We start from the raw sequence: 25906 nt of genomic DNA, 5'->3' as shown, positions 1-25906 counted from the left end.
AGTGGTTCAGCTTTTATTTCATCACCACTTCACAAAACTATTTTTCACTACTATTAAGTATTTAACATGTCTCCACTGTATTTACGCAGAAAAATATTAAACAAATATGCACGCTCTTGCCTGTAAATTCAATGTGCCTATGATATACAAACCAAAGGATTTTATATATAAGCAACCCCAGACTAGAATCCAATCGTGTACTTCTGCCAGACTCCACCGTTTCTACCAGAATCTGCACCCCTTCTCTCCTGCAGCACCCTATGTAAAATCTGCTCTGGAGTGCTGGCCAATACTCTGGAGCAAGTTGTGGCACCACGTAGGAATGCAGCGGGAGAAGGAGGGGAAGGAAGTCTCTATTGCACTGGCATGGGACACCAAAATAGACCTTGGCCATAATCACCAGCTATTAATGTTTCCTGGTGAAAGACAAACAATGCTAGGTGATTAATTTTAAAATAAATCAGTACAGTGAAATTACATTTACATTTTCTATCATCTTTGACAAGATGATACAGTATAGGTAATACCTCCAGTAGTTGGGCTTCTTTCTTCTTAGCAGACATATTTAAATGCTTATCTAGTAAACTGTAGTTCTTTTCTGTCTCTTTATCAAATTTCTTCTTTTCATCCTATAAATATTTTAAGAACATTTACACTGTGAAAACATAATACTGCAGCAAGCTTGTTTTTATTATGTTATCTAAGCATTTTTATCTAAAGCAGGACAACCATTTGATTATATCTTGAATTTTATTAAGGAGAACTCAACATTTTACATATGTATGTACACATATGCATGTATAAATGTGCACTGAATGTAGAAATAAAAATCACAATTAGTTCCCAGTTCCATACTGTGCATATTTATTTTGGCTTTCCTTACAGAATTCTGAACAATTCTCACCAATGCTGTTTTAACTATACAGTACTAAACTAAAAAAAAGCAAAGAAATGAAATACACAGGAAGACTAGTATTTATTGAGTAAATGTTACAGTATCAACAGTCACAATTCTATTTATAAATGTATATATTAGAGTTTTGAATTTTTACACAAAGAACTTGACAACATGAGTATATCCAGATGAACTCCATAATGCAACACACACATATTATGCTCCAAATCTATCTCTCTGTTAAAGAAAACATACTAGTGTGAACTGAAACTTTGTATTTAAACCAGTTACTTCAATTCATTAAATCTGCATTAACGTACAAGTTGATAGAACAAGTTTTATCCATTAGTAATGTATGATAATCTGATACTTGTCAAAGAGATGGAAAAATCAGTATGGTTCAATTTCTTTATGAACCTGGAAAAAGATATGCCCCCTATTTCTTTATGAACTAAATTTAAAATGCATTAAGGAACAAAACCCCCAATCTGCTCTAAGTTAAATATGACCACCTTCACTTCCCACTCCAAAAGACACACAATTAAAAGGAACTAGAAAAGCCAAAAGTTAACAAACCTTCACAGCTCCAAGCTGTTCTTTTCTGAACCTTTCAAGAGGCTTGATCAGAGTTTCTGTAACACTAAGGGCCTTCCAAGGGAGGGGGAAAAACAAATATTAGCCTTTCAAGATTATACAATGCACTAATAAATATTTGAACACATTGTATGGTTGATATTATTTCAAACGCCATATTACCTAATTCTGAATTCAACAGCTGTGTTGCCACTGACTTTAGGAAGACTCCAAATGTTCACATACATTGTTGCTTCAGATAGGAATATGTGTTAGACTGACATGAAAGCCATCCCATAGCATATACTTAATGCCATGTGACAAGACCACTATGCGTGCAGATAGGTGCAGAAGAACTGATCCACACACGAACAGCCAGGCTCACCTTTTCAGAATTAGTCTTGTCCTTTCTTAACCATGATGCACATTTGATATTTTAAAAGAAGGATTTGAAAATTAGTTTGTTTTAGAAATCTACAGAGGAACGCTGAATATAAACACATATATCATTATGTGTACACCTCAATAGCCCTGGGATACATTTAGTAAAAGTACGAAACCTCACTATCTCCACAACATGTTTGGTAGCTACAGAAAGAAAAGAAGGGACAGAGCATTCAATCTCTTCTTGTCCTCGGGACAGAAATCAAGCAAACTGTCAAAGAAGCAAAGCTCCCTCTTTTGCACTCAACATCATAATACATCAAATCCACTAAAATAAGACTTAATCTGAAAATAAGTCCTAGTATGATTTTTCAGGATGCTCGTAATATAAGCCCTATCCCAAAAATAAGCCCTAGTTAAGTGAAACCCCGCCCTCCACCATTGTGCAGCAACCAGAAGATGACATGACTGTATTTGAATAAATGTAGATTGTTGAACATGAAAAAAATAAAACATCCCCTGAAAATAAGCCCTAATGCATTTTTGGAGCAAACATTAATATAAGACCCTGTCTTATTTTCGGGGAAACAGGGTACTACATAAGGCAAAAGAACCCTACACAATTAGGAACTCTTTTTACAAGCTAACAGTTTCTGTAGGCTCATTCACAATAACAAAACTATGCAAATACTAGATTATATCATTAGCAAATTGACACCAAATTAAAAATAACTAAGACAAAGAAATGTCATGTATGCTTACTATCACCTTATACACATATATGCATACTTGCTTAAAGAAAAAGAAATTATGTCTATATGCAACAGGTTCAGACCATTATGACTGAAAAGCTAAATGCTGACTGTAAAATTTCAAAATTTAGTAGTCAGTATAGCTCTTTAAACTGGAACATCTGGCTGAGAAGTCAGGGGACAGGAATTCAAGCACCCATTGTGCTTCCTGGAAAGGGGGCCAATCGAGATCACATGGAATGTGTTTAACCAATGGGATCAACTGCCCTGTCACTTGTACAGCCATGGGCATGCTGTATGTTCCCAGAGCTCCACCTGAAGAAGGGACTGGTGAACTACTTCTGAGAACTTTAGAATTAGAAAATCCTAAGGCACATAATAAACTTGACAATCCATTATTTTCATTACACTATACAGTACTTCATCTCAGCATTGTTGGTGTATGAGGGAGAACCAAAGAGTCAAGCCTAATAATTAGGAGTCAGTCCTAAAAATGTGAGGATGAGATGACATGTTTGCAAAGTCACTCATTTTTGGATTTCAGGAAGGGAATTACCAGCTATTGGCAATTGTTTTAAACTGATAACCAAAGATTTCAAAATGACATGATATCTGGCAAAAAGAAAACAAAAAGAAAAAATAAAGACAACAAAAACGTTGTGGCACCTTAAAGACTAACTGCTATATTTTAATGTGAGCTTTCATGGATAAGTCCACTTCCTCAGAATGTTTCCAGTTGCTGAAATTAGTACAGTAAGGAAGATGACCTGATGTTGCTTCTATATTCTTTTAATTTCTTGCTTTAATATTCAGTATTTAGGAATTTTTGTACTTTTTGTTGTTTCATTTTCTAAAACTGGAGGTGGGTAGAATTTACAATACAGAGAGAAATATTGAGTAATCTGTAAAATTTAGCAAACTGCTGAAAAATCATCTTTGCAACTTGATTATGCTTGTGAATATAATCCATTGGTGTTAGCTTATAGCATCCATGGTATGAAGAATTGTTTCTTCAGATTTATGAAAGGCCCTACATACAGTATATCACTTACACCTTGCTTCACATTATTCTTGTTGTTGTTGCTACTGCTATTACTATTCTTAAATGAATATTATGAAATGTATTCTATGCATAGTGTTCAAGACTGAACTGCATGCCGCAATAGTCAAACAATACAGTGTTTTATGTTTAATTTATGGTAGTAATACTTTTAATACTTTGTCAATATGTATTTTTAAAAATCCACAGCTCTGGGCTCACTGTGAATAAGGAACGTGACCATAGTTTTATCTCAAACATTTTTTGAAATTCTTCCCACGACCCGCATACTGCTCTGTGTTCCAGTTTAAAAGAACATTTTGCAGTCATTTCACTGGCAAAAGAACAACTAATTTTAGCGTTTACAAACTTACTTTAAAAATATTTTTTAAGGAACTACACAAAGGAAACTGGGCTATTTATTCTAGCACAAAATTCAGGGTTCCTCTTTGATACTGAAAATATCAAGAAACATATATTTTAGATTGAATCAGGTCCTCCGTAGGTTTCATTAATCCAAACGGGCCTACCATAGTTGTGGTTTACTTTGGCATAGTAAGTCACAACTTAGAATAGTCCCATTTGAATCAATGGAAACTACGGAGGAGTTGACTCACTAAATCCCCACTGATTCAGGGACTTACTCTAGTGCAACTTACAGGATTTTGGTAAGTGTTAAAGAACAGTTCTCACTGATGAAATATCAGTATTATTTTACAAAGAAAGCACATGCTTCAAATTTCTCCTGATTGCTTGCTAAGAATAATTCTTGGAATTTTGGTTCTTTACACTTACTCTAAAGGTCTTATTATGACTCAATAACACCTTTAGCAGAAGTGGAAAGATTTGGACGTATAAATACATAGGTTCAGAAGAGTAAAGTATTAATTAGAGCTTCTTAAGAAGCAGATAAATGTGTTCCAAAGAAGCTATTCATTTATATTCTAAAATTTAAGAGATTTGGCCCTATATGCCAGCTTCAACTCAATGGAAAAAGGTAGGATATAAATATAACTAGTAAACAATTATAATAAATAATAATTAGCTACTGGAAAACAATATTCAAAAATATTTTCTTCATGATAAATGAACTGAAGAAAATGCATCCCAGCTTAACACTAAACCTTATATGCTGCATTCCTCTTAATGAATTCCAGAAACTGTTCTGTAATGCTAACTAGCTGAACTTTACTTTTTTGGATTCCACTCAAAAATGTCCCTTGGGGGCAAAAATGTCCTTTGTGACATGCAGCTTTAGAAGCTGCAATAAACATTGTTGTTTATTTTACCAGAGTTATCCAATAATAATTTGTGGGAATTTCTAAGTTGAGCCCCCTCTTTTGCCTTCAAAATGTACTAATCTTTTTTAACATTCCACTAGAAGAAACAACATTAACAAGCAAAATGTAACTCAGTTGCTGATAAATTGATACATATCAATTGAACTAATATAGCACAAAGAATGACATCTGTACAGGGATATTTTTTCCTAAAATGGTCTTTGAGTTTGTGGATATTGTCGCAATGAGACTTTAACAAAGTAAACAAGCCTTTAAATCAAAGTCTGTCTGTCTGTCTGTATTATACAGCCTGAATAAGCCACTGCAGGGGCATTCATATATTCAACTGAAGGAGCTATCTTAAATAGGCCAGTCAGTGCCATGGGAAGAGAGATGTATTTTATTTATTTATTTTTTGTCTAGTTAAGGGTAGAAAAAGTATACCCCTTGAGATACTGCAGTTCCCTGAATTTTTTGTCACTATTTAGGCTGGCTATACTTAAGAGATTGGCAACCCAATATTTGAATGGCAACACTGTGCTCTCCCCAAGTCAAAGTGAAGCAGTGAGGATAAGTGCAATAATAAGCAGGGTTAGGTCCTCCAAATTTATATTCATTCCAGCTAAAACAAAAGCTATGTTGCTAAGTGATACAATGAGCTGGATTAATGATGTTCACAATGGGTTAGATGGGGCTGCATTCCTGGGGTTCTCCTTTATCAAATGTTGCCATTGGAGGTACAAGCCACCTGTACACTAGGAAGCACTTTCTACTAGCTTAGGCTAGCATCCTTACCACAACCATATCTGGAGGAGGATAATCTGGCCTTCCTGAGCCTTGGGCCTGGTACCATCTATATTATACCACTGTGAAGTATTATAAAAGGGGCTGGTTGTGTGTTTACTTTGATGTATAAAGATTAAAAAGAACAACTGGAGAGGAAGAGGATCCTCGGGACCACCTTTGTAATTTTGACTTATTATCAAAGTATCACAGATAGGCTTTTACAATTCTGGCCTTGATCCAAGTCATGGGAACAATATATCCTGACAACTCATTCAACGGAGCATATGCAGAATGTTTGCATTACTGCACTGTAGAATGATTTGAGAAGACATATAACATGAAATATACTTTCATTTTCTTCCTTTTTCTGCAATAAGTTCTTTTAAAAATAATTTTTAAAAAAGTTTTTAATAATATCCTGAGAGCATCATATTACTTCAAAAAATTAATCAAGAGGTAAATTTTCTACATTAAGAAAATGTTTTTTCCTACGCTTGCTTTTCAATATTATAATTTCTTTTAAAGCTGCATCCATTTCCTTGAACTCAGACAATAAGCCTCTTTTGACTGTACAAAAAGAAAGGTGAAATAAAGATAATTAATGAATTAACTAGTGGTTTACATTTTGAACTACAAAAAACATTCTTCCTATTTTAAATTGAGCTTAAGCTCATCTGCATCTGTTTTCAAATAACTACCTTAACTTAGAGATTTAATGAAAAATGAAATACCCTATGAAAATAAATAGTTAAGTGGTTAAGATTACAAACCATATGAGACAGAAGTTTTTCCTTAATAGAGAGACATTCTGCTGAGGAGACATGCTAAGACATTCTGCTACCAGAGGTGATGATCAAGAATAAGCCACTCTTCTGTGACACATCTAATATCTGACCAGACTGGCTGCAGCACTTTACTTCAACACTGCTGTTGGATCAGCAGCATAAGCTGCACCTGAGTGTGAACAGGACCAGGCAAGTCACACGGCACATACCAGTCTGTCTTCCACCAGCTCATCAACAGTCCCTTTCTCCTAAATATCGTGCCAGATCTAATGAAATGATCAACTTATGTTTTTTAATATCATGAAGAATATCGGAGGCTTATGTCTGTAAATAAAAAACAAAATCTTCTTCTTTTGCCTCAAACAGAGACTATTTCAACCTGTTCTAGTACAATAACTCAAACAGGAATGTCTGTCATCACCACACCCTTTTGTTGAGTACACAGTTCGTTATTCCTTCCAGGCAAAACATATTTTTTTTAGGATTATATCTGTAATTTCTCTCAATTTTGATGATGATGAAGTGATCACACAAAACATCTGTAACTAAATATAGATGTAGGAAGGTCCATACCAAGCTTGCACAAAAATCACACATCCAGCAAGTATGATAATTATTAACAATGCTCTATTCAGTTGCATACATTCTTGCAGAATGTATCTATTCAGGCAGCCTTGCTCACTAACTCTTACTCCACTGATCATTGCATAATTCAGGGTGTAAAGCACCCTCTTTCAATCTGGTGCCCTTCATGCTGGCTGGAGATGAGAGAGGCTGCGGTGCAACATACATTAAGTACATTAAGTAATAGACATTGCTACAGAGGAATAGCCTTTGGTCAGGTTGTAGTTCCCTAGATGACCTCACAGTTCTCCCTACAATGTTCACCCTTTACAATTTCCTATCCTATGATACAAATAGATAGGAACAAGCAACCTCTATAACAACTCTTGCTGGCTTACTCACTGAGTGCCTGAAGTAAGACATTTAATATACAAAGTCACAAACAAAAGTAGAAGCAGCCATAAAATCCAAAATCCAGAGTAGGATACTGGATCAGGCCTTTCTCCTACCCTCTTTCGCCATACCTTACTCTTGTAATATCTAACTCTGAACAGTTGATATCTGTAATATCAAATGTTTGCTCAACTATCGACTGAAATCCTATTGGTAAGGTTGTGTTATGCAGTGAGGATAATGTCATAAACCACAGCTCTGCTGCAGCAGTTTCAGGGCAAAAAAAAAAAAAAAAAAAAAAAAAAAAAAAAAAAAAGCCTCCTAGAACCCCCCCTCAAAGTTTTTGGATCCCTAAAAATCCACTTCATCTTGGGGCAGCCTTCAGGAGCTAAAGAATAGAAGGGGAAACAATTTAAAGCCACAAAATTGCTGCTGTTGGTCCCATTTCCACCAGTGGGACCAGAAACAGTGATTTTTCAGGTTTCCCCTGTTCTGTAGCTCCTAAAGGCTGTCCCAGGATGAAGAAGATCTGTAGGCATCCCCAAAAACTAGGAAGGGATTGGGCAAGGTTTTTTTATTTCTGTACAACAGATGCAGTATGACTGCAGCTGACAACATCATCCTTATTGTGTGTCATCAATTTGTACAAGATTTCAGCCACTATGTGGTTTTTTTGGGGGGGAGGGCTAATAAAGATATGACCCCTACACACAAAGTGGCTGCTTCAGATCCAACCTGCAAATAGGTATCTTCATGCTCTCTACTGACATATAACAAATGTAAATTCAGAATCCAAGGAATTATATACTTAGAAGATTAACAAAGCCAAAAGTTACTCTGCTTGAACAACAACTTTTGGAAGTTCTTGTACAAGCAGAAGCAGGAGAATTGGCATGGAATCTATAACAGCAGTTTGCAATTTTCTGCTGCTGCAAGTTTTTATGGAACAGTGTTAATAGCTATTTCTCCTGCCCATTATTTGTTGCATACACGATTAGTGTAATAGAAGTACACAACTATACACTGCTTCTTCCAAGATGCATCTGCCAAAATCTATTCTATGCATTATGCCTCTGCCAAATGCTACAGTACTTTATAATTAGGAACCAGGGAAACCCTGTCTTACCATCCACATTTAACTGTCCAGAGAGAAAATCCAGAACAACAAAGGCAGACGGTGGCCCTTGGGCCACATGCATTCCCTATGATTATTCTTGCAGCCCCTGGCACCACTAACCTTTCCATGTCATAGCATGTTTTCTCCAACCACTCCCCAACAAAGAGGTAAGTTGCCATCCTGGAGGTTTTCATGACCAATGATGCAGCTTTAGATAGCTTGCAGGATTACCTCTCAGGGACCCCAGAGTGGAAAACTGGCCTCTAGACTAGTTCCTTTACCAAAAAATACATCTACCCAGTGTCAGCTGCCTTTGAAATTTATTAAGTCACTCAGTGTATTCAGTTGACTATTCACTTTTTTCCACAATGCATTTCTGGAGCAATGCATTCTTTGATTGGTTGGTGTCCTTAGTTAAACATTATATGCAATACTTATTTTATCAATTCCATCCAAAAAAATTAAATGACGTTCTTTTTCCTGAACTTTCTAAAACGTAGACATGGAATTTCACATGCTTTAAGCCCAGTGTGGGCATCATATTATTTTGAGCATTTAAAAAACAAAAGTTTAGAAGTAAGGCCTAAACAGGAAAGCTCTTAGCCCTACCTCCACCCAAGCTTCCTGTTCTTGTTCTGGTACTGACTGGGAGCTTTTTTTTTTTTTTCAACAGGAAGCTAGGCAGGACTCAATGCTATTTAAAAAATTTAAAACTTTCAAGAACTCACCATTATTTCTCTTTGTTCTTCTAAATTTTTCAGAAAGTTAGAGAATTCGTGGAGGGCTGCATCTGTAATAGAAATGAATATCAGGTCACTAAATACTGAAAGGAAAAAGGAGAGTAAAAATTAAAAGATAATTTGGCATCATCATGATGACAACTCTCATACCTATACACCGTTCATCATCTGTTTCAGCATCTCCAATACATTCAAATCTAAATTCTCTCAGCGATCGAGCAAACTTTCTTTGGGCAGCTGAAAGATCTAAAAATCAAAAGCAATATGCAAAATTGATTATCTTCAATTCAAACAAAAACCTGTATTAATACTTAGTGGCCGGAATCCTGTTTCTGCAGCTCTACACATGCAAGACTGATTTTTTTTTAAAAAAAGGCTAAGGTTTATTATGCAATTAAAGGTTTCCTGTCCCACCCCACAACCCCAGATACCAAGCCTCCCTAGGGATCCTTTTTCAATTTAGGATCCTCTTACTAGCCAGTTTCATTTAATCTAAACGTAGATGCCTGGAATTGTGTCCAAACATCTTACTAAATGAAAACAGAACTTTAACTTTCATGAACAACAATGTGTTTTAAAAGAACATAGGCTGAAAATTAATATATGATTAGACTAGCTCATACACAAGTCTTCATGACAAGATAAAACTATGATTTGTTGTATAGTAACTTCCAACGAGCAGCATCAAATATCCATACTGCTGAAACTCTACATAGGAACAAGAAGTCAACTAAGAATTAAATACATATCTTAATATAATTCCTTCATACCAAAAAAGTACCATTGTTTATAAGTGATAACTATGATAGGGATAGTGACTAGCATAGTGAGGGTCAAAATTGTGGCACATATGATCATACCATTCTAGTAGTTGCAGTATAATACACACTCAGGCCTACATGCCTTAAAATTGTCATGAATGTTTTAACTGTTGAATTCACTAACACGTTTATGTTTATATAAAATATTTTTACCCTGTCTTTCTCTTTAAAAAGGACCCAAGGTGGCTTACATCATTATTTAAAGCTAAAAACATCAAGTCTACAAATACTAAAAAGGATCAAACAAATGCCACACTAAAAGACAACAAACAAAGCATTGCCAAAAACACATTCAAAGCCATAAATTATAACCGTCAATTTAAAATCCCACTCAGGCAGCCAATCATTAAGAGAAAGCTCATCTGGAGAGGAAAATCTTCATCTGGTTGTGGAAGAACAGTAAAGATGGGGCCAGCCTAGCCCCCTGTGGGAGGGAGTTCCAAAAGCTGAGAACAGCAACAGAGAAGACCCTGTCCTGTGTGTCCACCAAATGCACCTGTGAAAGCAGTGGGACTGAAAGAAAAGCCTCTCCTGATGATCAGCAACTGCATGCTCATAACGGGAGACATGGTCTTGAGACAGCTTGGATTCAAGCCATTTAGGGATTTATAGGTTAGAACAAGCACTTTGAATTGTGTCCAGAAACAGACTGGCAGCCAGTGGAGCTGCTGTAACAAGGGGTTATGTGATCCGTATAACCAGCCGCAGTTAGGCTGCCATATTTTGAGCCTGCTAAAGTTGTTTTGACAGTTTCCATCCTGCACAGGATGATTATATAAATTAATGGAAGTCGGTTCAATCAATGGCTAACAATGATTATGCTTATTTATGCCCATGGGAAACATGAAATGGAAGGGGCTGTTAATCCAGCATGGTTTTCCTTGTGTACCTAAAATGTACTGTATTTTTCCATGTATAAGGCTATACCTTTGTCTAAAATCTTCAGACTAAAATTGAGGGTCGTCTTATACATGGAAATAAGCTGAGGAGAAAAAAAACAGTGGAGGGGAATGCAGGGATCAAAGTGCTCCTGGATCGCTTTGATCCGTGCTTTCCCCTCTGCTTGCTAAGTCCCCTGGGGCTTAGCAAAAAGAGGGGGAAGGATCAAAGCAATCCCATGGCTGCATAAGGGGGAAAGGGATCAAAATGATTGTGCAGTGGTGGAATTGCTTTGATCCCTTTCCCCCTCCTTTTGCTAAGCCACATGGGGCTTAGCACTAAGGGAGAAAGCAGGGATCAAAGCCATCCTGCAGCACTTTGATCATTTTTACCCTACATTTGCTAAGCCCCACTTAGATTTCTTAATTTTGGGTTAGAAAAGTGGGGGCGTCTTATACATGGGGGTCTTATATACAGAACAATATGGTATCTCTTGCCTGCTAAACCAGCAAAAAAGGGGGAGCACAACAAAGAAGATTGGATTATGGCTTGATTCTTTTCTATAGTACCAAACTATGATTTGGTACTATAGAAAAGAGTCTAGAAGCAACTTAAGTATCTTCCCCGCTCTTTCCTCTGCATGCTCAAAAGAATGAACTGGCTCACTAGGAAATTATGAAGCATATCTGACCTGTAAACCATGATTTGACCCTGGCACACAATCGTAAATTATAGCTTGCCAGAAAGCAGAAAACACTTAATTACTCCAAGTACAAGTGGGGAGAGGAAAAGAAAACAATCAAAGTTCTTTCCAAGCTCATTCTTTTAGAACAGTGTTTCCCAACCTTTTTCTTTGAGTCATGAGCTCCCCCCCCCCCTTTTATAATAGCCAAATAACCAGAGACCCTTCCACCATATTTGCATATAAAGGCATTTTAATAGGGTAAAAATACACATTAAAATAGTCTTTAACAATAATCGTGATCACAGAGACTGGCGATACGTTGGGAAGAAAAACCTCCAGAACATGGCCAAACAGTCTGAAAAACCCACAACAACCATCAGATCCCGGCCATGAAAGCCTTTGAGAACACACTGAATATAAAGAATTGGAAAAACTAACAAAGTACAGAGACCTGGCAATCAAAACATCTCAACTCTGGAAGAAACACACTTCAGTGGTCCCCGTAGTCATTGGGGTTTTGGGAACTATATCAAGAAACTTCACACAGTACTATAAGCAGTTGCAGATCTCATAAATCAAACAATCAGAGCTACAAAAATGGCTGTATTAGGAACAGCATACATAATGCTCAGATATTTAACAGATACAGTACTTAGGTTTTAGGTATCCCATAAGGGAGTCCCTGGCTCTTCTTGGAGGCATTGTTGTTGCTCCTTTTGCCTCTTACACTTCCAGTACCTCCTTTGTGTTTTTTTTTGGGGGGGGGATGGCTGTCCCGCTGGCCAGTGTCTCCAGTGGGCTGTGGGGAGTGGAGATGGGTGAAAGGGTATCAGCTTAAAAATGCCCCTGCCACAACCCCTTCCACAGGGTAGATGGATCTGCACAAGCACCTCTGTATAGGGGTCCTCAATGTAGGTGCAATTCACCACCCCTTCAGTGCACAGGGCTGCCCCCAGCTCCTCTGTGGTGCCTCTTTAGATCTCTTCCTCCTCACACTTGGTGGCCTCTTGGTTTTCAGTCTCAGTGCCCTCCTCAGTATCCAGTACTTCTTTTCCCCTCATGCAGCCTCCCACTCTATTTCCATCTTTCCCTCCATTATTTGCCACAGTTGTCAGCTTGGGCCCACCCTCATCTTCTCTCACAGGTGGGGTCCTATTAGCTACCTCCTCCTCCCTGTCCTGGTCTAGCTGACCTGCTTGTGCATCCCCCTGAGGCCTGATGGATGCTATCTCTGACAGGCCATCCAGGTGGCACACCGTGAGAGCAGAGGCTCTGAAGGCAACAGGTCTACAGAACAATCCCACATATGTTTAATCAGAAATAATTTTAACCATGTTCAGTGAAGCTTACTTCCAGGTAAATATGCATAGGACTGTGGACTAAGAAATAGTGGCCAAAATCCATAGCTTTTAGAGACAGATTGCCTAAAGTTAAAAAAAATCTGCATACACATTACCTGTTGTGCACTATGTTGTGTGACTCAGCACGCAACAGATAATGTCTACGGTGATTTCTTAGCTTGAAACAATTTGCCTCCAAATTACACTGTCACCATTACACCAGAATAACTCCACTAGAGGGTCTGACCACTCAGTCATGTTTGTACGGCTCTTAGAAATTCTACTGTTCACACAAATATGTTACTTGACCTGGTAAGCAAGTATAGTAAGTCAGGCTTTTGATATACTATGAGAATTCCAGAAGTTGCAGAATTATTTATTATCATAAACAGGGTTAGCATAAACATCTGTTTTTCTGACTATCTAACAAATCTTGTTTAGACGTGACTTTATCCTAACTGTTTATATTATTGCCAAAGCATTCCAGTCACTAGACAAGAACAGTGAACCCAACACTATTCAAATATCTGTAAGCTACAGAGACTAATGGCCTAACTCCACCAGTTCTTGCTTTAAAAAAGGTTTTAAGAAAAATGTTGTTGGAAGAAAATGAACCAGAATTAGGAATCAACTACTTTCCATGCTTCTAGTCAACAGTAGCCTTCTACACAATAAAATAAGAAGAAACCAAATGACAATTTAATTTATGAAATGATAATTTGGCCCTTGCACACAGTCACCAAAGCCAAACCATACATGCCAAAATTGATATCCTAAGAATGATACCAGTCACATGAATTCTATATTTCAATTTATTACTCTATACCTAGAGCTTCTCAACTCCAAGCTTACCAGCAAGATACACATGTAATCAGATTCCACTTCTCCATTAACCCAGTTTTTCATGAAATGAGTTTTTTTATTATTCATTCATATGACTTCTATAATTACTTTGCATGTTTTTTTTGAAATTACAAACAACATAAAAGTCATAATTACTTTCAACCACATGAGTTAAGAAATTACTGCCAACAAAAGGGTGTTGGTAAACAGATTTCATATAGCGACTTCTCATTGATATGCTCTATCTTCTTAATTTGAGTACGCATTTACATTGGACCCTCGACTTACAAAGGTCCCTACCTACGAAAATTTCGAGGTATGAAAAGCTCCAGCCACAACATTTTAGTTTGACTTGTGGCCGGAGCTTCGACCTATGAAAGGCAGGGGAAAAGGGTGGGAAATTCAAAGCTTCCCCCGCTGCCCTCTACCTACCATCCCCGCTGCCCTCTGCCTTCTGTCCCCACAGAGACAGAAGGCAGAGGGCACCGGTGATGGGAGACAGAGGGTAGCAGAGGGGGTTGCTAAGCTCAGAAAGCCGAAAGCTGCTCCGCGCCTGCTGCTGGCTTTCTGAGCCGCTCCGCCCCCACTGCCAGCTTTCAGCTTTCCAAGCTTCACAACTCCCTTCACTGTCCCTGTCTCCCATCCCCGGTGCCCTCTGCCTTCGGTCCCCACAGGGACAGAAGCAGAGGGCACCGGGGATGGGAGACAGAGGGCAGCAGATGCAGCTTTGGAAGCCCATGATTTTTTTTTCTTTGCCTGGAATGGATGAAATGGTTCTCAATGCATTCCTATGGGAAATGGACTCTCAACCTACAGACTTTTCGACCTGCGGCCACCATTCCAATACAGATTAATTCTATAAGTCAAGGGTCCGCTGTACTCATATAAACTATATTTACTTCTGTACTGCTAATTCTGTGTGACTGAGATAATCAAAACAAGCACGTCTCATATCTTCAAACACATCCTAAGCATACTCTTTACCCCCAATCCAAAAGCTCTGGTTTAAAATTATTTCCTGATAATAATTGCCAAACTGACACAAATGTATCTAAAACACTTACTGTATATACATGAGTATAAGTCTAGTTTTTCAGCATAATTTTTTTACTGAAAAAACACGCTCTGCTTATACTCGAGTCTGTGCCAAAATTACATGTTCTCCCCTGCAGTGCGGGTCTTCTCCGGACTCCCCCGCTCATCTACGGGTGCCTGCAGCCTCTCTGGGTGGTCCGATGACTCGGGTTAAGTACACTGCATTTCCGCTTCCAGGACATTCCCATCCTTGTCCTCCTGCATTTTCTATGAACCCACCATCCTCCGTCTCCCTCCATCTTGTTACACAGCAGTAGAGCAGTAGATAAGCACAGCATCCAGTATGAGTCCTCCCACTGCAGACAGTGAAGTGTGTCTCGCAGGTCAGAAAGGCAGTATCTTCAAATACATTTTACTGATGCCTCAACTAATGTAATTTTATTGGCATCTATTTTTATTTTTGAAATTTACCAGTAGCTGCTGCATTTTCCACCCTCGGCTTATACTCGAGTCAATACGTTTTCCCAGTTTTTTCTGGTAAAATTGGGTGCCTCGGCTTATATTTGGGTCAGTTTATACTCGCGTATATACGGTATTCAAATTCAACATATTTTACCAAACCTGGAGCAGTCATGAAGGGCTCTAGGATTGGTAAGCAGCCAATTTCATTCTTCTGCATAAAAGCATTTGTAAACAAAATGGGATTTGAAGCTGAATGGATGTATAGATGTAGAAGCAAGAATTCACTGTAGCACTTTTTAAAAAAAGCTCTGGTAAAAAAGAAGGGTGAGGGATAAGTAGTTAGGCAAGCTAAACACAAACCTTTCAAGTCTTAGGACAGTCTTCTGAGAGCAATTGTGACCTGTAACCTTCCTTCACCAGCATCTGCAAGCAGCTAAGGACCATGGAAGCTAGGAAGCTTTCACATTTTTCAACTGCTTGGAAATGTGTCACAGGATTACCCTTACTTCTGTGAAGCTGCCATTTGCACAGGGTACTAAACAAGTTTTGAATACCGCAGAACTCCTGGCTGACTTTTATACAGCCAAGAGAGGTCCAAGCAGGGCTTCCTCCTGACTGCCCCAAACTGCAACTTGCAGCCCATAATTCTGAAAGCTTTGGAGGCTTTGTTGCAGATATTTGCCATGGCCAGAAGGGATTCAAAAGGCTATCTCCTGGTCACAATTTGTATGTGGCTGGTTAGTTTAAGTCAAGGTTCTGTTATTCATATCCAGCAAGTTTTGTCAGGAAAATCTAGAAGCTGAAGAAGAATGTTTCCTGCTTCTAACCACCAACAATTAAATCCAAACATCTTGTACCCGTTGTGATAAAAAAGGGAACAGTTATAGCTCACCAAATTGGCTGAGCACTTGCTCTACATATAAAAAGGCCCTAGACTGAATCTCTACCTGAATTCCTGGAGAGCGCCTGCCAATCAGTGCAGACAATACTGAACATAATGGAAGCAACAGCCTGGTTGGCACAACATAACTTACTACGCTCCACTGCAGTGTGGAGTCCATTTAAATCAAACTGATTTAAATTTTTTAAAAGCAGGTTTTTTTAACTATTTGAAATTTAAAAATTGATATTTTAATTTAAATCATGATTTAAATCAATCTGATTTTTAAGAAATTATTTATTTTTATCCACCATGCTCATCAAACATTAACTAACTCATTATTTCCACTATATAGTAGGAAAAAAAACAAGAGGTGCCAGGAAGAACTGATCACACTCTTTTTCCACATCCATGTTTCTATGATTTGATCAAATTAACAAGATGATTCACAATTTCTCTAGTCAAGTGGAATGAAAACTACATGTGATGGCAGTAGTCCTTACTTGGTAAAGGAGGAAAATATACAGTACAGTATTCCAAAGTTGTGGTTGGACATAAACATTTTCTACAGAAACACAAAACCAGATGAGGTTAATATCATTTACTTCATTGTTGTTGTTTAGTCATTTAGTCGTGTCCGACTCTTCGTGACCCCATGGACCAGAGCACGCCAGGCCCTCCTGTCTTCCACTGCCTCCCAGAGTTGGGTCAAATTTATGTTGGTCGCTTTGATGACACTGTCCAACCATCTCATCCTGTCGTCCCCTTGCAATTGTACGGTAGTTGGAGCATTCGTTGGTACTGTCCTTCTTTGGGATTGGGATGTAGACTGATCTTTTCCAGTCCTCTGGCCACTGTTGAGTTTCCCAAAGATGACTTGTGTCATCTTTTAAGATTTTAAATAGTTCAACTGGAATGCCATCACCTCCACTGGCCTTGTTGTTAGCCATGCTTTCTAATTACTTCATTACAGCTCTCCAAACTCAGTGTAGTTAACCACATTTTATAGCTTCATAGTTCATAGATGTGAAGTCAAAGCAATATACTATTCAGTTCAAAATCACTATTCAGTTAGTCTGATAATGGTGCTTTCTATATTTTCTCAAGGACAACAGTTTCTGTCCCTCTTTCTAACTCTTTCTCTAAGATTTCAGAAAACAAATACAGTGGTGCCTCGCACAGCGATGTTAATTGGTTCCAAAAAAAACATCGCTATGTGAAACCATCGCTATGCGAAACACCATTTCCCATAGGAATGCATTGGAAACCGGTTAATCCGTTCCAATGGAACGGATTGCCGTTGTTAAGCGAAAAAACCCATAGGAAACATCGCTAAGCGAAACAATGTTTCCTCCATTGGAATGTATTGAAGCTGACTCAATACATTTCAATGGCTTTGTGAAGTCAATTTTTGCAAAATTAAGTGTGTCATAAAAGGGTCAAAATGGTTTTAAATGCTTGGATTAGCTTCTGCACCCTCTAAAATGGATGCAAAAGTTAATTTGGCTTTGATCTGACTTTTCGTTAATTTTTTCTGAATTTTTTCCCCCCAACTTTTGACAGCTGTCAAAATCTGACAGCTCCATTATTTCCTATGGGGGAAGAAAAAATTCATAAAAAATTAATGAAGACTCAGCAACTGTTCTAAATGCTTGGGTTCGTTAGAGGACCCCCTAAGTCATGTGCAAACCTGATTTGGCTTTGATCTGAACTTTCCTTAATTTATGGTGAATTGTTTTCTCCCCCATAGGAAAGCATGGAGCTGTCAGATTTTGACAGGTCCATTGGTTCCTATGGGCCAAAAAAAAAAAATTCACAAAAAATTAACGAAAAGTCAGATCAAAGCCAAATCAGGTTTGCACATGACTTAGGGGGTCCTCTAACGAATCCAAGCATTTAGAACCATTTTTGACCCTTCTAAGACACTTTTTTAATTGAAAAAAGAAACATCGTTAAGTGAAGCAGGGGACCTAAAATCGCATTCGTTATGCGAAGCATGGTCCCAAACTTCGCTAAGCGAAAATCGCCCATAGGAAACATCGTTATATGGTGCATATTATTTTCTAAAAAAACACATCATTATGCGAATTCATCGCTAAACGAGGCAATCGTTAAGCGAGGCACCACTGTATTTTCGTCATGTTTGCAAAGCTTTCTGAAAACTTTCTCATTCATAGCTTAAAGTTGTGCCTAGCACAGCAGTTTTTTCCAACAGTTTGCAGCACAAAACTACAAATAACCGGTATGTTCTCTCACATACATCATGTTCGACTGGGTATGCTTAAGAATTTTTCAAGAGATTCCCCTACTGCCATTACCTCCAAGTGCAAAAAGATTTAGGTCTTACCCTTTAACTCAGATTCCTAACATGCTCCCTGCAAGGAAAGTGTTTTCCCCCTCCACTTTCTTTGCAAAAAGCTGCTTTCCCCCTACACTTTTTAGAACAAAAGTGGAGGGGGAAAGGGATTCCTTCTTTCTCTCTACACTTTTTCCCACGTTTGTTACAAAAAGTGTAGGGGGAAAGCAGCTTTTTTGCAATCAAAGTGTAGGGGCAAAGCAGGAATCACTTTCCCCCTACACTTTCTTTGCAAAACATGGAGGGGGAAAGCAGCGATCAATGCGCTTTGATCCCTCCCCCCTCCTCACTTCCGTCTATAAAATGGCCCTCAATTTTTCCTCTAATTATTTTAGAAAAAAGTGTCATTTTATACATGGAAAATATGGTAATTTACCTTACCAAATAAATTGGCAAGATATATGTTGACACTTCGATAGCCAGGTGTGTGATAGGAGTGAAGAGGCCTTCATCACAAGCACTAATTAATTTGAAGCCTCACTTCAAGCTTTGGAAAACAAGCTTAAAGCTATGCTTAAAAAATAAACTGCTGTTAATTTGTACTATAGTGATAGGAACTGACCCCTCCCTTCCTGAATTCAGACACACTTCTAAGGTTACGTTTTATGCTTATGTTGTTTCCAACAGTAATAATCTATGCTATGTCAGTGCACAATATCCTGTTAATTATCTCATTCAAAGCTTTCCAAAACACTGCTTGTTTACTTATATGGATAAAAGGCATATTTATTTTCAAATAGGAAACAGATGATGTTTTAAAATCCTTATTTAAAAATGATGAAGTATTACAATGCTATGGATCTTGATGAAACTCATAGTTCACAGCCTGATAGTTTCATATTCAAATTCCCAGCTGACACATTTGTATTTTTACCTTACATTATGTTAAAATGTTATTCCTTACATGTGAATTTCCATGAAACTCTTGTCACTAAACCAAAACAGTAGTTATTTTTCTAAAATTACTTCAGCACACAGTACTTTAAACATTCTTATTTCTTTTATCCGTCCACAAAGTTGGGATTTCTTGCTTGAGGCTGTCCAGAAAAATATTACACAAGCACCGTTCTGAGTCCTGTTATTCAACATCCAAACTGTCCATGCACTTCATCAGATTCATCTTGAAAACAAACTTCTAAAACATACTAACTCACAGCAAGAAAGTGCACTTCCATTGCAGAGCACCATATTTATCCATACCACTTTATAAATTATAACACTAAAACTGCAAAGATTGCCCACCAGTCAATGAATAGATGAACTTCATGAAAACTTGTTGGATTTTGGCCATCTTCTGTCTTGGCTACTGAATTTTAATCCCAGTTAACATTATCTGACTATAGGAATTCACAACCTTAAATTTGTTCCTACAAATGTTTCCTTTCTATTCCTGATTTGTCTTTAAAACGTTAAAAAATTGTGCATTGATGTTACACGGCCGTATTTTGCACACACATTTAAATCAAAGAAGGTTGATTTTGTATAATGAGTCTTACCTCAACATTTGATATTTTATAATCTCCCCTTTATACCTGAATACCACAGCTATCCCTGCCTCAACAGTTGCACATAAGGAGTGACATCCTCAGCATAATAAGGTGCACTAGGCCCACTGGATTTGTGCGGATTTGTTGAGTCAATTCCCCTGTAAATTCCATTGATTCAAATGATCCTACCACTATTTAAGTAAATTATGACTTATTTAAATTACAACCATACTTGAATCAATGGAATTTACTGAGAAGCTCACTCACCAAATCCCCACTGATCCAATGGGCCTACTTTAGTGGACCTTACTTCACTAAGCAACAGGATTTCAGCCAAAGGGTGGTTGCCCAGAAGTGAAACTCTAATTCCTACTGGATAGTGAACAAAGACATTACATAATATGGTTGGCTTACTGTGGCAGTGATCAGCCAAAAAACGAAAACAAAACACATTCAGATAACAGCTTACAACCAGGCACCCAACTAACAATGGAAAATGTTGACACAATTGAAGGAGATCAGCGATTGAGGGTCAACAAGTGAATTCCCAAAGGAAAGGTTTGTCTGAGTTTGCTTACAAACTGGAATGATTAATATTTGTATCTCATATATTATTCGTTCTATTGCTTATAAAAACTGGCAGAAAAAAAATGAAGATGAAATTGCTAGGTAAGTTAGAACTGCTTAGACAAAAACACTTATTGTAATATTTCCTATTGTACCTGTAGACGCCTATCTACCCACACACTCTCAGGCAACATCCAAATGACTTCTGAAAGAGATTTGCCAGAATAACACATTAGCCCTGCCCCATGCAATGAATCAGAGAGAAAACAAACTCTTTAACAATTGCCAGCTGTACTGCCTTACTGCTTCCAATCCCTTACCTGACTCTCATAAACAGGTTATAAAGCAATTTAAAATGTAGTGCTCCTGAATCTCAAGTATCCAGAAAAGAGAATGGCAATGTAAATACTACTGAGATAGGAAATCAAGCTGTAACTGTGCAAGTGGTCGCTTAGACTACAATGGTACCATTCAGTTAAGATTGCATTTTTTAAAAGGCAACATAATTACTAACACTGTGCATTTAATTTGAAATAAAATTCAAAAACACCATTAAAGTCATTATGAAAGCACAAAGTAAGTAATTATTCTTATTTTGTTTCATTTTTTATGTCAATTCGTCCTCTGTGTATACTGTATATAGAAAGTACAAAACAAACGAAGAGGTAAAAATCTGGAATTCAGCATTATGGCCACAAAGCTCTGTATCATTCCTTCTAAAAACAAATACAATTGCTCTGTGTCATATGACTGTGTCCTATGACTCCAGCACAGGACTCCTGAAAAAGAAATGGGAAGTATCAAAGTTTTAGAAATCCTAATTTTCACACATGTGCAAAATATCTTGGGAAGACAATTCTTCAAGGGCCATCTCTGCGGGGGGAAAACAGAGCCCCCACACAGATCGGATCTGCTTCAGGTTTTCTGCCATCACCGCTATAGTCTCCTCACTAATTTCATAATCCCCAACTCCCTATTAAATGAAGGAGCTAGTCTGACTGCACTCCATAGGAGGGGATGCTTAGAAGCAATCATGTCAATAGCCTTTGCCAAACACCACTGTTATTTGCATATGGTCTGCATATTTTTGTGGCTAGCTATATGTAATTGATTAGGTGCTGGAGTATGATTCAGTTGTGTGCCTGGTCATGTGCCCAACTGCAGAAACAAGATTCACCCTGGCACTTCATCGGTCAGCTGCAATTACCAGTGGTAAGTTACATAAACCTTACCGCAGTAGGGTCCCAGCTAATGTCTGCAGAATCAGCATTTCCAAACCAAGACTAAAAGCGAAAAAAGGTTTTATATTTTGCAAATGCTTCTCCCAGTAAATGTATGTCTGTGCATATGCATGTATCAGATAAAACATATGCACACCCATACCCACATGCACAGCATAAATACAAAACAGCATTTGATTCTAGCCTGCTGAACAGGACATTGTCAAGTCTCAGCTATATTTACCATTCCACCCTTTATTTACTTCACACTAGTGCCATTCAGGGCAAATTATTTGAAAGAAACTTGTATCTCAGTATGCTAACTTTTTACAAACGAATTCTAACATTACCTGTTTTAAAACCCTCCTAGTCAGAATGAGTCTTCCATCTTTTAGAAAGCAAACTGCCAATAAATTACAACGCCACTTTACCAGATTCATATCTCCTTAGGCATGAGGATAAACAAACCCCTAATTAAGAGCTGGTTCTACCTCTATACAGCTTACAGAAGATAAGTCAGGATGAAGAAGGCCTTTTAATTACTTTTAATGCAATAAGACACACAATTACTATAAAACATTGTGTGTGTGTGTTGAAATGGAAAGTAGACCAAATCTTCTTTTAAAATTTGTCATAAATTGTGTAGCAAAACCCACAAGGACTAACTTGCTGATTCCAATGCTATGACTGCTCATTTTGATTCTCAAGAACTGGATTATTAGCAAAGTAATGTGTTTAGGATATGTATGTTACAACAGGTTTTGTTCTGACCATCATGTTACCATAACACTGAAAAGGTATGCTATAAACAATCATAATAGTCTACAAGTCTCAAAGAAAAAACAAAGATGCACCATGATATTGTCCAATACCATAATATTTCAAAAGCACTGAATTTCATGATTCTAAACTATAAATAGAACATATAAAAGCATACCTTCCCAAAAGCTGTTTCTACCACTTTGGGAAGATGACTATTTCAAGGACCGATGCATATATTTTACTATCCCACTGGTGCATCATATACCGTATTTTTCGCACCATAAGACGCACTTTTTACCCACAAAACAGGGGGGTGGAAAGTCTGTGCGTCTTATGGAGTGAAGAAAACAGATTATATTTTCCTGTTTTCTTCTCCTAAAAAATTGGTGCGTCTTATGGAAAGGTGCGTCTTATGGAGCGAAAAATACGGTAAATTTAACTAAAATGTTTAACTAAAATGTTTATCTTGCCCACCTTCAACAATTACATTTTGTCCTGGCATCTTTTCAGCTTATTGACCCTCATCCAACCCAAGACAATCCAGATGAAGGAATTCCATTTTTGCTCCTCTATCAGATAAAAATATTTTTAAAAAACGTAACCAGTTTAGTCCACTACTGGCACCATGTTCCAAACTGATGAACAATCTCTATCAATACCTTCAAACAGGTGTTAAACGATAAGATCTGCAAACCTCACCCATTTTTCTCTTGGGAAAGAACAGCAATTACAGTATTAATATCTTGGTCAGTAAAAATGAAATTTAAAGATTTGTAGCTATGCACCTTTACATATTAAAAATAATGAGCTCTAGACTCATTATTTTACTGGATCCTACATTTGTAAAATCATTTAATTAGAAGTTACCCTAATTATTTACTTCATTATAGCTGACAAAAAAGTAAGACAACAATGCAGTCAGTATATAGCAAAACAACCTCAATAAACTCACCACTAATTTTTCTGTATGTCTTTTTGCTTATTTAAAAATGATAAGCAACATACATTTTCCTCTGTGTGTGTAGCCTGCATATTCTCACACCCATACTGACTGAATATTACCGTCTTTCTGGTTGCCTCCTGGTTTTCAGGACTCAGCAACCAATTATCACAAAGTAAATATGTTATGCACTGTTCCTGCATAGATACTGATAGTGGAGTTCAAGCCACATCTTTTAAAGTGAAGTGGCTGGATCCTCAAAGTACAACTTACAATATCAGAACAAATTATCACACCAATCCTAAGTGGACCCAATGCAGAATTCCATATTTCATTGCTGAATATAAAGTAACTGATGTACAAAATGTATCATTGTAAAAGAATTGTATGCTCTAAAAGAATTTATAATCACCTCAAACACAAATATTGTGTTAGGCCACTTCAATTTTTTACCTATCTGCATAATAAAAACTATCCACTGAAAAAAAAATCAATGAATACTTTTAACTACTGTATTCACAAGTGATAAGACCCTAAGTCTTATTTGTTGTTGTTGCTTAGTTGTTAAGTCGTGTCTGACTCTTCGTGATCCCATGGACCAGAGCACGGCAGGCCCTCCTGTCTTCCACTGCCTCCTGGAGTTGGGTCAAATTCATGTTGGTAGCTTCCATGACACTGTCCAACCATCTCATCCTCTGTCGTCCCCTTCTCCTCTTGCCTTCACACTTTCCCAACATCAGGATCTTTTCCCGGGAGTCTTCTCTTCTCATGAGATGGCCAAAGTATTGGAGCCTCAGCTTTAGGATCTGTCCTTCCAGTGAGCACTCAGGGTTGATTTCCTTCAAAAATGGATAGGTTTGTTCTCCTTGCAATCCAGGGGACTCTCAAGAGTCCTCCTCCAGCACCACAATTCAAAAGCATCAATTCTTCAGCAGTCAGCCTTCTTTATGGTCCAGCTCTCATTTCCATACATCAATACTGGAAAAACCATAGCTTTGGCTATGCAGACCTTTATCGGCAAAGTGATGTCTCTGCTTTTTAAGATGCTGTCGAGGTTTGCCGTCGCTTTCCTCCCAAGAAGCAGGCGTCTTTTAATTTCATGGCTGCTATCACCATCTGCAGTGATCATGGAGCCCAGGAAAGTAAAATCTGTCACTGACTCCATATCTTCCCCTTCTATTTGCCAGGAGGTGATGGGACCAGTGGCCATGATCTTAGTTTTTTTGATGTTGAGCTTCAGACCATTTTTTGCGCTGTCCTCTTTCACCCTCATTAAGACGTTCTTTAATTCCTCCTCACTTTCTGCCATCAGAGTGGTATCATTTGCATATCTGAGGTCGTTGATATTTCTTCCGGCAATCTTAATTCCGGTTTGGGGTTAGAGCCCCTTCACGGATTGCTGCCTTGTCGTGGCAAAGTACGTAATTCACAGAAGCTATGGGCTATGCCATGCAGGGACACCCAAGACGGACAGGTCATAGTGGAAAGTTCTGAAGAATTTGATCCACCTGGAGCAGGAATTGGCAAGCCACTCCAATATCTTTGCCAAGAAAACTCAATGAACAGAAACAAAAGTCTTATTACACAAGAGCAATTATGCATACACAGATTAACCTGGTACAGCTTTGATTCAGGTTTCAATCCTGTGCCGTTTTATTTGGGTATAAGGCCCATTAAACCCAGCTATTTCTCCAATCTGTTTTATACTTCAACATCATTATAATGAACATATACTTGGTCATTCACTGTGAATACTTAAAATATTTATTTCTCTAATAATTACAATGCAGTATAGCTTGTCTCTTTACGTGAGCTGTTAACAGAAATTTCTCTCACTTTTACAACTCCTGTAAAAACAATTCCTGTAAATCAGAATCTGGCAAGCTGTCACCATGACAATAAGTATTATTATTTTGACTAACAGTTACAGCCTGTGGGTTACACTGAGTGTAAAATAAGGCAGTGCAAATTACTGGATCTAGTAAAATAAAGTTCATAGATCTGCAAATGCCTCCTACTAACCATGTCAACATTTTACATAATACAAATTATGTTAATATACTTTCTGAAATGAGGGAAGGCTAATTGCTCTAGACCAGAGCAACTGAATTTTAATACCAAATTGTAATAGATTCACAACCTGCTTCCACAGTGAAAGAAAGAGCTTATGTCCCAAAGTCCACATAGATGTAGTCTTGCATGTCTGGTTAATTCTAAGATGATGACTCTCAGGACTGCTGTTAGCTTATTACTAAAAGCAGTTTTCAGAGAGGCAGTGTATGTTAGATTGCTCCAGCAGAAACAAAGATAGAACAAAAAGA

At 37.8% G+C, this 25906-nt stretch overlaps 1 protein-coding gene across 5 annotated transcripts in view; it reads right to left on the bottom strand.

Moving 5' to 3' along the window:
* Positions 1 to 25906, bottom strand: part of ARHGAP10 (Rho GTPase activating protein 10) — a 145959-nt gene that overhangs the window by 106347 nt on the left and 13706 nt on the right. For all 5 annotated transcript variants that reach the window (XM_078394762.1, XM_078394761.1, XM_078394763.1 and 2 more), the window contains exons 3-6: positions 9459 to 9554; positions 9297 to 9358; positions 1472 to 1543; positions 528 to 629 (exon numbers count right to left, since the gene is read on the bottom strand). In XM_078394762.1, coding sequence (XP_078250888.1) covers positions 528 to 629; positions 1472 to 1543; positions 9297 to 9358; positions 9459 to 9554 — 332 coding nt within the window. The remainder of the gene's footprint in view (positions 1 to 527; positions 630 to 1471; positions 1544 to 9296; positions 9359 to 9458; positions 9555 to 25906) is intronic.

This window comes from Pogona vitticeps, chromosome 5, assembly GCF_051106095.1.
Source record: "Pogona vitticeps strain Pit_001003342236 chromosome 5, PviZW2.1, whole genome shotgun sequence".
Taxonomy (NCBI): domain Eukaryota; kingdom Metazoa; phylum Chordata; class Lepidosauria; order Squamata; family Agamidae; genus Pogona; species Pogona vitticeps.
This window is presented reverse-complemented; position numbering and strand designations above follow the sequence as displayed.